Here is an 11427-nt window from a genome sequence, read left to right as displayed (position 1 = left end):
GGTGTTGCGATGGCGGCGGTGCAAAGGAACATGGACGGTGCTAGCCAATTCCTGCGAGGTGGGGAGGTGTGCGGAACTCGGATGAAAATCTTGCACGGCTTTTGCCTAGCCGGCGGCGATGGCGCCCGTGGGTGTCATACCCCTCCTTGGAGGCGTCGCCGAGGGAAATTCGACATTTTTCTCCCTCGCTTTGAGTTGGTGGTTGTCTCCGGGCGAAGCCTCGATTCCGTGTTGAATTGGCACAATGGCGGCGTCCTCGGCGTCGTTTCTCTGTTAGGAGCATTGTGTTTGGAGCCACGGCTTGGTTCTTCGTTGCTCCCCTCCGGTGTTCGTCGTGGTCCTATATTGATCCTCGACGATGCGATGTACGGCCATCGCCGGTGTGTCCAAGACAGTGTGTTCCTCAGAGCTGATCAAGTCCCGTCATCCACTCGCCACCTCCTCTCAGGCATTCAGGGTGGATGGTGCGTCGACAAGCGAAGTTTTGTGGAAGCCGGTGGTCTTTGGAGGTCTGGCGTTGGTCGGTACGCGGTGTTGTGCTCAGTTAGAACAAGCTCTTCTGCTCTGTAGTTTTTGTTTGGTCGTTAGTGGTTGTCTTCGGACTTGCTCGTGTGTGGTGTTCATGCTATGCTCGTTGTTCACAGTGAGGGATAGTGTTCTTTGTATTTATAATTTTGCCTTCATAAAGCTACGATACGTGTAGGTATACTCTGAAAAAAAATGTACTCTCTGATTTGCCCATGCAATCTTGTCCCCTTTTGCATGTTGCGTGTCAACCCTTGGTGTATGTGACTCCACGATGCACGTGAGCGAAGAACTTGAGTGATTGTGCGCCAAAGTATTTTACATCTCGAGCTTCTTGCTGGGGCCTCCGTCGCCGCTCAAACAGTCAAGCATTCATGTGCTAGCAGCGTGCATCGATGTGCTTCAGTTCAGTGCTACGGCTACCCAAATTGACTCCATTATTTTAAGGTACCGGGGTAGTTGGGATTTGCTTCTTCTGCGGCATCGACGTCGCAAACCACGAGCTTCAGTTCCGTATTGACGCCACCATTGCAGCAGCACTCCAAAGCAGCAGCAAGAAAATGGCCTCGACAGAGCAAGAGCACGGCGAGAAGCTGCGGATCCTGATCGTGCCCTTCTTCGCCACCAGCCACATCGGCCCCCACACCGACCTCGCCGTCCGCCTCGCCGCGGCCAGGCCGGGCACCGTCGAGCCTACGGTGGCGGTCACCCCGGCCAACGCCTCGGTCGTTCGGTCGGTGCTCGAGCGGCACGGCCCCTCCGTGGCAAGCCTAGCCGTCCGGATAGCCACCTACCCTTTCCCGGAGGTGGGCGGCCTCCCACCGGGCGTGGAGAACCTCTCCGCCACCGGGGCCGACACGTGGCGCATCGAGGCCGCGGCCATCGACGAGGCGCTGACGCGGCCCGCGCAGGAGGCGCTCGTCAGGGAGCTGTCCCCTGACGCCGTCTTCACCGACGTCCACTTCTTCTGGAACTCCATCATCGCCGGCGAGCTCGGCGTGCCGTGCATTACGTTCAGTGTCATTGGACCCTTCTCGAACCTTGTGATGCACCACCTCGGCGGTACAGTCGACGCCGACTCGGATTGCCAGGAGGTGACTGTACCAAATTTTCCAGGCCCGGAGATACGGATCCCGAGAGCCGAACTGCCGGATTTCTTGAGGTGCCAGGAGAAAGACCACGGGTTCAGCAGCCCGATCATGGCGGGGCAAGCCAGGTGCTTCGGCGTAGTAGTCAACACGTTCATGGACCTGGAGAGCCAGTACTGCGAGCTGTACGCGCGCCTCGGCCACGTGAAGCGCGCCTACTTCGTCGGGCCAGTGTCGCTGCCGTTGCCACCGGCCGGGGCAAGCGCCGGTGAGTCACCATGCATCCGTTGGCTGGGCTCGAAGCCCAGATGCTCGGTGGTGTACGTATGCTTCGGCACCTACGCCTCCATCTCTGGAGATCAGCTCCGGGAGCTGGCTCTTGGACTGGAATCCTCCGGCAAGCCGTTCCTGTGGGTGCTGAGGGCCGAGGGGTGGGAGCCGCCGGCGGGGTGGGAGGAGCGTGTCGGGAAGAGGGGGATGCTCGTCAGAGGGTGGGCCCCGCAGACCGCGATCCTGGCTCATCCGGCCGTGGGGGCGTTCCTGACGCACTGCGGGTCGAGCTCGCTGCTGGAGGCGGCGGCGGCCGGCGTGCCGATGCTGACGTGGCCGCTGGTGTTCGACCAGTTCATCGAGGAGAGGCTGGTCACGGACGTTCTCAAGATTGGCGAGAGGGTGTGGGACGGGCCACGGAGCACGAAGGAGGAGGAGAGGGAGATGGTGCCGGCGGCGGCGGTGGCGCGGGCTGTGGCGAGATTCTTGGAGCCAGGCGGAACGGGGGAGGCGGCGAGGGGCAGAGCGCAGGAGCTCGCCGTGAAGGCTCGGGTGGCCGTGTCGGAAGGCGGGTGGTCGTCCTGTGATCTGCGCAGGCTTATCGACGACCTGATGGAAACAAGGGAGGCCGTCGCCGGCGGCGACACTACTACGTCGCGCGCTGAGATGTAGCGTCTTCGTGGTATTTGGTATTTCCCCGTGCTTCAATCCGTTTGTAAACCGGCCGCTTAATCTGTTATGTAGTATTTCCCTTTGCCTACTTAACTAGTGTATGTCACCTGCTGTTACTGCATTTCCTGCCGTCTGCATCTGCATTTACATTTGTCTCTGCACGTCATCTCGTTTTACGCCTGGGGCTCTGTCTGCACCGATGCACACCTGGTCGAAACATCACCATCTCCCCTGCGATTCGAAATGCAAAAGCAGAATTTGTATGTCTGTATTGCAGGTTGTTACGCCAAAAGCTGACTTTCGATCAGAATCCTCCAAAGATGGCTTGGCAAATTTTCTCATCAGACCAACTCCAGCACATCCAAACATACACGGGTTTTGTCCCTCTTTTGTTCATTCGGGTCAGCTGCCCGCGTCGTCTGGTCCGTTTTGTGTTTGGGTCGGCCGTGCGCACACCACATTTTTGTCCTCACGGCCAGCCTGCCGTGTTTTTTTTCACATACATATAAAAATTTGACGACAGTTCACATAATTCAAACAAAATACAAATATCTTATAGTTTCACAATCAAATAAATATCTCATAGTTTATAAGCCAAATAAAAATTAAATTATCTCAAATACATTAAAAAAATAGTCGATACATCTATTGGTTGTTAACGTGAGCCCACATATTCTCAAGTAAATCATCTTGCAGCTGAATGTGAGTTTTTCAATCACGCATTTGATGATGAAATTCGGTGAACTGTGCAAACTTTGCCGGTCCTCCATGCTCCAAGTAGTCCTTCCAGAGTAGGAAATGGCCACGCTCTCGGTTGCAATTCGACACCGGAGTGTACCCGGATCGAGCCCCGGAACATCGGCCGCTACCTACATATAGCAGCCACAAGCTCCTCACCGTCGGATGAAGAATCATCCGAGTCGCGAATGTAATCGTGAAAAAAGAACTCGTCGGTGGAGTCCATTTGTACCTTGCAGGCAAACCGTCGAACAGCTTGCAGGAGTCGTGAAAGAAGCTGGCCGGTGAAGAGCACCCCCCCCCCCCCCCCGCGACCAGGTAGCAGGCGCGTCGGCGTCCAACGAGCGTGGCAGCCGCGCTTTGTCCGCTTCAGGCAGGGCCGGGCTCGGGGCGAGGCGGTGCTGGCGACGACGTGATGTTGCGGTGGCAATGGGGCAAGGCGGTGGTGGCGACGACGTTGGAAGGTGGCGTGCTGCCGGGGAGGGGGGCCTTGTGGGTGCGGATGGCTGGCATGGGCATCGAAACTGGGCGGCGGCTAGGGCGGCCGGGTGTGCTGGCTGTCCATGGGAGAAAGATGGAATGGCCAATGTGCCACCCACTGACGGGCCAGGGAGAGGAGTAGGTGGGTGTCGCGCGTCTCCGTTTCGCGTCCGTGCTGACACAAACAAGGCTCAAATTTTAGTCTGAAATGGGTCGGTTGGCGGACAAAAAGCGGATATATGTTCGTTTGAATCGACGCGTTGGATCAACTTTTGCGTATCGGCGCATTGGAGTTGCTCTCAACCTTCTCAAGGAGCTTCAGCTGGCACTCCGATTTCGTGGAGCCACGAGCTTGTTTTATGTCAGCACTGTGCACCCAAACAAGCATACTGTCACGTAGTACAAACCAACATCGACTTGTTACTAAGCCGGAAGCATTGGTTGCAATTGCAAACTTGTAACAGGATTCTTGTTCAGACAGTATGGCGGTTGCCCAGGTCATGCAGTGCAAAACTCGCTAGGACCAGCGGCGGATATCAATGAGGAATGTTCATTTCTTTGTCGCAACTTTACACGAACATCATGTTTTTAGTCATGTCCCAAAATCACCCAACCAAGATCTATGACAAATAAAAGTTCACACAAACAAAATGGCACATCAACAATCATGCCACATCATCATTCTTCTCTTCCTCCTATTTTCCCTCCTCATTTTAAGAGGATTCTTCCTTCTCCTCTCCATTTTCAAGCGTCGCATCGTCATCGGGAGCTCGGATGGTGTTCGCAAAATCTCCAATGGCATCATGCGAAGGTATGTGAGGCACACCGGAAGCCATACGTCCACCCATGTCACCCAGAGGTGCTACCATGCCTCCAATGAGAGACCCAAAACCCATGCCTCCCATGGTAATTCCGAAGCCACCCATGCCTTCCGTAGGAACTCTCATGCCGCCCATGCTAGCTCCCACTCATGCCTCCCATGCCGTCAATGATAGCTCTGAAGCCACTCATGCCTCCCATAGATGTTCCTAAGCTTCCCATGGTAGCTCTCATGCCTCCGAAGCATCCATGGCAGCTCCCATGCCTTCCATGGCCATGGCTCTTTTTTAGACCAAGACCTCATCACGGGAAAGATTGATGTACTCCTTTTCCCTATCATCGAGGATAGATGTCTCCATGAAGAACAAGTACTTCTCTCATTCCAATAATCTAGCTCGCTTCTCCATGGCCAATTTCTTCTCCTCCAATGCCACTTTCCTCTCCTCGGCCGCCATCCTCCTCTCCTTGGCCGCCGCATCTTGGCTCCTTGCCATCATCCTCACCTCGTTTGCTTCCTTTCGTGCCTTCATAATAGCTTCCATAGCATTCTTTAAATCATCATCTCCTCTCTTCTTCTTTTCTTTTGCATCTTTCTTACCTCCTTTTGGTCTTTTTGGCTTGGAGTAGGCAACCGAGTTTGGTGTAGGACTTCTCTTGCCGCCATCACTTCATGCCTCCTCCTCATCATCATCGTCCAAATCAGTAGTTGCCTAGCTTTTTTTGCTCTCCTCTCTGGCATCACGGGGCTTCCATTTCTCTTCATCCTTCAACACATTGTTGCAATGGGGCAACACAAATGGTCTCCCTTTCTCGACCTTCCCTTTCTTGGCCTTCTTCTCTTGTCTTTGAAATAAGTTTTGTGTAATAGTGAGCTACAAACAAAATAACAAGTTAGCACTTGAAACACCAAAGAAGAAGCATGAACATGGAAGGAGCATAAAGAAATGACACTTATCTTATCTCTATCATTAGTGCCACTTGGGTTTATCATGTCAACCTCCTTAAGTGTCGCCGCCCACCTTTGACAATCTTTGTTGATTGTCGACCACCGGGAGCGAAGAGGTCTATTGGTGCGGTCAATTCCACTCTTGTTGTGTATATCAATGTGCTCCTTCATCCGGACCCAATATGTATCTCTACTTTGGTCCCCTCCAACGTTGGCATCCATAGACGCATGCAACCATGTATTGCATAGCCAGATGTCTTCGTCCATGGTGTAGTTGCCCACTCTTCCTTTCGGTGTATCGACGATACCCTCACCATCCTCGTCCACCTCCCACTCATGATCATCTTCATGCACTTCATTGGTTTGAGACCAATGAGAATTGTTGGAGCCAACACCCATAGTTGACATATATGTGTCATCATTAAAACTAAAAAGTATGTAGAAGAAAACTAAGCTATCCATATGTATCCATTCATGTAAAAGATAACAACAAAAAAAGGCGGCAAAATCATACCTTGTGGGAATTTCATCAAACACCTTGTGCGAATCGGCCGCCGTCGCAACAAATTACGAGCTCTCCGGCGCTTCGGTCGGCGGAGGCGTGGCCGACCGCCATGCAGGCTTCTTCCTCGGTAGCCTAGAAAAGCCGTCCGCCGCTTTGTTCTTCTTCCTGGGCCGCCGCCGCCGCTGCATTCGGTCGCTTGGAGACGGGGGTCCCGTGGCTTCACGGCGGTGCGACGCCACCTTGCGAGTTCGTCCGTGGCGCCATGAAAAGGCCGCGTGTGAGACCGGTGCTTGGAGGAGGGCCGCCGCCGGCGAAGCCGAAGCTCAACCCCGCACTAGGGTTTGCGGCGGCGGCAGCGGCAGAAGGGTTGCGGGTGTAGGGAGGGGTTGGGGGGATGTCGGCGCGGCCTTCCATCGGTCAAATTTCGCCGGCGGCTGCACGGGGCGGGGTGAAGGCGGGGCGGCCGGAGAGGTTGGTGGCAGTTGGTCGCTCGTGCACGAATGTCCAGCGCGCGGGAGCGGGCGCACGAAGTAAGCTGTGCGCGATGTCGTTTTCCTCCGCGCGCCGAACCCATTATACCGCACGTGTGATTATTGCGCGGCTGCTGGAGCGCCCATTACGGCCCGACGCGTGCAAAGAAACTGTTTTACTTTTCAACGCGAGGCTAAGATAGCGCGTTTGTTGGAAATGCTCTTAGTACAACTTTGTACTAAAGTTAGTACTCCCTCCGTTTCTTTGTAGTCCGCATATAAAATTTGGTCAAGTCAAATTTATAAAGTTTGACTAACTTTATAGAAAAAAATATTAACATCTACAATACTGAAGTTATATGTTATGAAAATTAATTTCATCATGCATCTAATAGTATTGATTTCATAGTGTGGATGTTGATATCTTTTCCTACAAAGCTAGTCAAATTTTATAAAGTTTGACTTTGACTAAATCTTATATGTAAACTAAAACGGAAACACTAACGCCCACACGTGTGGGCGTTCTTCAACTCGCCCACACGCCTGGATGGTCGTTGATTGTCTTTTGCACAAATCTTGACATGAAATGTGGATTTGATGTGCCACGTAGGACGGGGTTGGTGTGTGGGCATTGGAGAGTTTGCCCACACGCCCCGCACCTCGCTGTTGCCAGCTGCGCTGTGTGGGCGAACTAGTTTCTGCCTACACAGCCACCACCTAGTCCATGCGCGTGTGGGCGAACTGCTTTTCGCCCACACGACACTCCTGCGTTGTGGATGGCAACTGCAGTTACGCGAACCTGGCAACTGTGATTCTTTGCTAGACGGCAACTGCAGTTGCGCGTACGTGGCAACCAGATAAACACACATGGCAACTGTGATTAACCATACATGGCAACTATGGTTGTACCACACATGGCAACTAGGTAAACACACATAGCAACTACTGTTTGACCATATGTGGCAAGTAGTAATCACACACGGCAACTACGGTTTGATTACATGCGGCAACTACCATAAATTAGACATGGCAACTATAGCTAATCAAAACAGATAGAGTTGCCATACTTTTATAAGTACACTTGTCATCCCAGATAACTACATCTGCCAACCAGGATGGCAACTAAATCGTTATCCCGCGGGTACCTAACGTAGCTGCGCCAGGACGTGTGGGCATTTTTGCTTCGTGCCACACGCGCGGGGTGGAGATGAGTAGTACTTGTTGGGCGTGTGGCACGAAGTAGCCGAGCCCACACGTGTGGGCAATTCTAATGTCCGCCCACACACAGCTCGTGTGGGCTGCCTCCTGCTCACACCACACATGGTGTGTGGGCGCATGTCTAATATACCACACGTGTGGTGGATATCCGCGTCCAACTAAAAAGAAACGAAGGAAGTATAAAGTTGAGACACTTATTTTGAAACAGAAACGGAGGAGGGAGTATGTATTATAAAGTCGGCGGCCACAACGACGACGACGCCGCGGCGCCGATCCACTCCTTGGAGTCTTCGTTGAGATCCCGGCAGGGATGGCGGCGGCCCGTGCACGAGAGATAGAGGTCTTCGATCAGATCTGGGTGAAAACCTGCTATTGGCTATTGCCAAGGCCGGCGATGGCGACGCTGTCTGCGTCGTTCCCTTCCCGAAGGCATCGTCGTGGAGAAGTTCAAGGCCACTCTCTGCTACCTCCGGGGGAAACCCTGGATCAGTAGATCGGATGACGGCGGCTCTCTGGTGTCGTTTCCCCGTTGGGGGCGTCATTCTTGGAGGTGCACACGGGCTCGAGGGACCGGAGGACGGCGTCTTTGGTGGAGCGGTGCTTCGTCTTTCGCATTGATGGTGGCGGTTCTTAGCGGCGTGGCGCTGTGGAGTCTCGGCGTCTGATGCGAGGAGATGGACTCACGCAGGAGGAGGAAGCTGTCTGGCGTCATGGTGGCGTTGATGGTAGAGAGGCCTGGCAAGGTTGGTGCATCAGTTATGCTCTGAGGATGGACCGAGGGAAGATGGAGGTGACGGCCCTTACAGCGTGCGGTGCTCACTGGGAGTGTGCCAGACCGGTGTGGGACCCAATCCAGGTAGTGGCTTGGATGGGACACCTGGCTTTAGATGTTAGACTGCGATGTCTGTTTGGTATTAGGCCTGGATGTTCGGCACGCCTTCATCATAGGAATAGGAGTAGCACCGGTGTTGCCAAGATGGTGACTTCATGCTTATTGATGTATCACCTTGGTATGGTCTTTGTGAATAATTAATAATATGGCTGCATGCATCGTCCAGATGCAGAGGCTGGGGTACATCCTCCTTTTCTAAAAAAAAAAGTATTATACATGATCTACAGCTCTACTGCTCTGCGACAATGTCATTCCATCACCAGAGAACGACCGAGTACGCCCATGCCACGCATGCCTGCAGTGCAGTTTCAGTCGCTGATGTTCAAGGTAGCGACGGCGTGGCCGTGGTGCCACCGGCGGCCGCTCTTGCTTCTACCAGATCATCGATCAAACGGCGCAGGTCACAGGACGACCACCCGCCTTCCGACACGGCCGCATGAGCCTTGGCGGCGAGCTCCTGCGCTCTGCCCCTCGCCGCCTCCCCCGTTCCGCCTGGCTCCAAGAATCTCGCCACAGCCCGCGCCACCGCCGCCGCCGGCACCATCTCCCTCTCCTCCTCCTTCGTGCTCCGTGGCCCGTCCCACACCCTCTCGCCAATCTTGAGAACGTCCGTGACCAGCCTCTCCTCGATGAACTGGTCGAACACCAGCGGCCACGTCAGCATCGGCACGCCGGCCGCCGCCGCCTCCAGCAGCGAGCTCGACCCGCAGTGCGTCAGGAACGCCCCCACGGCCGGATGAGCCAGGATCGCGGTCTGCGGGGCCCACCCTCTGACGAGCATCCCCCTCTTCCCGACACGCTCCTCCCACCCCGCCGGCGGCTCCCACCCCTCGGCCCTCAGCACCCACAGGAACGGCTTCTGAGAACCTTCCAGCCCGAGAGCCAGCTCCCGGAGCTGATCTTCAGAGATGGAGGCGAAGGTACCGAAGCATACGTATACCACCGAGCCTCTGGGCATCGAGCCCAGCCAACGGATGCACGGTGACTCGCCGGCGCTTGCTCCGGCCGGTGGCAACGGCAGCGACAGTGGCCCGAGGAAGTAGGCGCGCTTGGCGTGGCCGGAGCGCGCGTACAGCTCGCAGTACTGCCTCTCCAGGACCAAGAAAGTGTTGAAGGCGTGGCCGAAGCACCTGCGTATTCCCGCCAACCGCGGGTTGAATCGGTCGTGTTCTTCCTGGACCCTCAAGAACTCGGGCAGTTCGGTCCTCGGGATCCGTACCTCCGGGCCTGGAAAATGTGGTACGATCACCTCCTCGCAACCGGAGTCGCAGTCGACTTCACCGCCGAGGTGGCTCATGGCAAGGTTCGAGAAGGTGCCGATGACGCTGAACGCAACGCACGGCACGCCGAGGTCGCCGGCGATGACGGAGTTCCAGAAGAAGTGGACGTCGGTGAAGACGGCGTCAGGGGACAGCTCCCTGATAAGCGCCTCCTGCGCGGGCCGCGTCAGCGCCTCGTCGATGGCCGCGTCGAAGATGCGCCACCCGTCGGCCCCGGCGGCAGAGAGGTTCTCGACGCCCAGCGGGAGGCCGTCCACCTCCGGGAAAGGGTAGGTGGCTATCTTGATGGCGCTGGTCGCCGCGGACGCGCCGTGCCGCTGGAGCGTCGCTCGAACGACCGAGACGTTCGCCGGGGTGACCGCCAGCGTGGGCTCGACGGTGCCCGGCCTTGCCGCGGCGAGGCGGACGGCGAGGTCGGTGTGGGGGCCGATGTGGCTGGTGGCGAAGAAGGGGATGATCAGGATCCGTAGCTTCTTGCCCAGCTCCGCCGAGGCCATTCTTTGCAAGTGTTTGGGCTTTGGAACGGATCACTGGGTGGAGTATCGCTGCAGTAATGGATGCCATCGGTGAGCCCGAGAAGAAGCTGGCGGAAGAGGATCCTCTACCGTTCGGCAGCCTGCCGTTCTACCACTGGCATGTGGGCTTGTTGGAAACCTGGCCCACATGTCAGCGGCCCAACGTCACCTAGCGCACGGCAAAGGAGCCGTGTCCGGTGGCCGTGAGCGAACCGACAGCTTCGGTGGGGAGTGGGGACGGGGGGAGAAGAGATGGGGCCATTGATAGTGAGCTCGAGATGCGATCTCGTGGCATCTTTTGTGCTGTACTACACTGCTCCATGACTTGGTGGTCCGGAGAAGAGAGGACGACTGCACGACGATGATGCATGCAAATGCAGCAACCGCACGGGGACGATGCACCGGGTCTTCACAGGGCGAGAATCCAAGGTTTTTTCAGGGATAACTCGTGGAGCCCTCTGGCCAGGAGGTTCAGGTAATGCACCGAACAGTGGCGTATGATCACGCACATGTTGCTTCAGTTGGGAACTTGAGATACATGGAACACAAGTAATGCTATACATGGATGATGATACATGGAACACGTGGTGAACTAGGCCTCCTTCAAGTAAGCCCAAACGATATGCCATAGTGCCAATCTTAGCTAGGATTGTGAATGGACAGAAGTACTTCAAATCTAACTTCAGATAAGGCCTGTTCACAAGAGAAGAATCTGCAAATGGCTGCAGTTTGAGAAATACATTGCTCCCTAACTCATAAAGTTTCTGAAGGATCTCATCTATGTTTGTCAACATGACGCGTGAACATAAGTTGTGCCTTGTGCAGTTGCTCTTTTTAGTATGTTTGCAAGGGTGCTTCTGATTCTGAATCCATTGTCGCACATCAGAATTCAGAGAAGATTGAGGCTCCGCAATAATATTATTTTTGTACCATTTCACCTATAAAATTCTTTTTTTTTCAAACCAATAGAGTACGATGGGTTCTAGATGGACGACGAAGATTGGGATGG

At 55.0% G+C, this 11427-nt stretch overlaps 2 protein-coding genes across 2 annotated transcripts; one reads left to right on the top strand and one right to left on the bottom strand.

Moving 5' to 3' along the window:
* The first annotated feature begins 999 nt into the window (after nucleotides 1-999).
* On the top strand, nucleotides 1000-2677 carry LOC123182511 (UDP-glycosyltransferase 73C4-like). Its single transcript, XM_044595109.1, has one exon. The coding sequence runs from the start codon at nucleotides 1086-1088 to the stop codon at nucleotides 2553-2555; it is 1470 nt and encodes a 489-aa protein (XP_044451044.1). The 5' UTR covers nucleotides 1000-1085; the 3' UTR covers nucleotides 2556-2677.
* A 6020-nt stretch (nucleotides 2678-8697) lies between these two features.
* LOC123182512 (UDP-glycosyltransferase 73C4) lies at nucleotides 8698-10512 on the bottom strand. The gene has a single exon (XM_044595110.1). It carries the CDS (start codon nucleotides 10398-10400, stop codon nucleotides 8946-8948), a length of 1455 nt encoding a protein of 484 aa, XP_044451045.1. The 5' UTR covers nucleotides 10401-10512; the 3' UTR covers nucleotides 8698-8945.
* Between the last annotated feature and the right edge of the window lie 915 nt (nucleotides 10513-11427).

Source organism: Triticum aestivum, chromosome 1D (assembly GCF_018294505.1).
Source record: "Triticum aestivum cultivar Chinese Spring chromosome 1D, IWGSC CS RefSeq v2.1, whole genome shotgun sequence".
Lineage (NCBI taxonomy): Eukaryota > Viridiplantae > Streptophyta > Magnoliopsida > Poales > Poaceae > Triticum > Triticum aestivum.
The sequence above is the reverse complement of the archived record's forward strand: the minus strand, read 5'-3'. Positions and strand labels throughout refer to the sequence as shown.

Bases quoted from the DNA above. Each gene is read 5' to 3' on its own strand.
- LOC123182511 (XM_044595109.1), top strand. From the start codon at position 1,086: ATGGCCTCGACAGAGCAAGAGCACGGCGAGAAGCTGCGGATCCTGATC.
- LOC123182512 (XM_044595110.1), bottom strand. From the start codon at position 10,400: ATGGCCTCGGCGGAGCTGGGCAAGAAGCTACGGATCCTGATCATCCCC.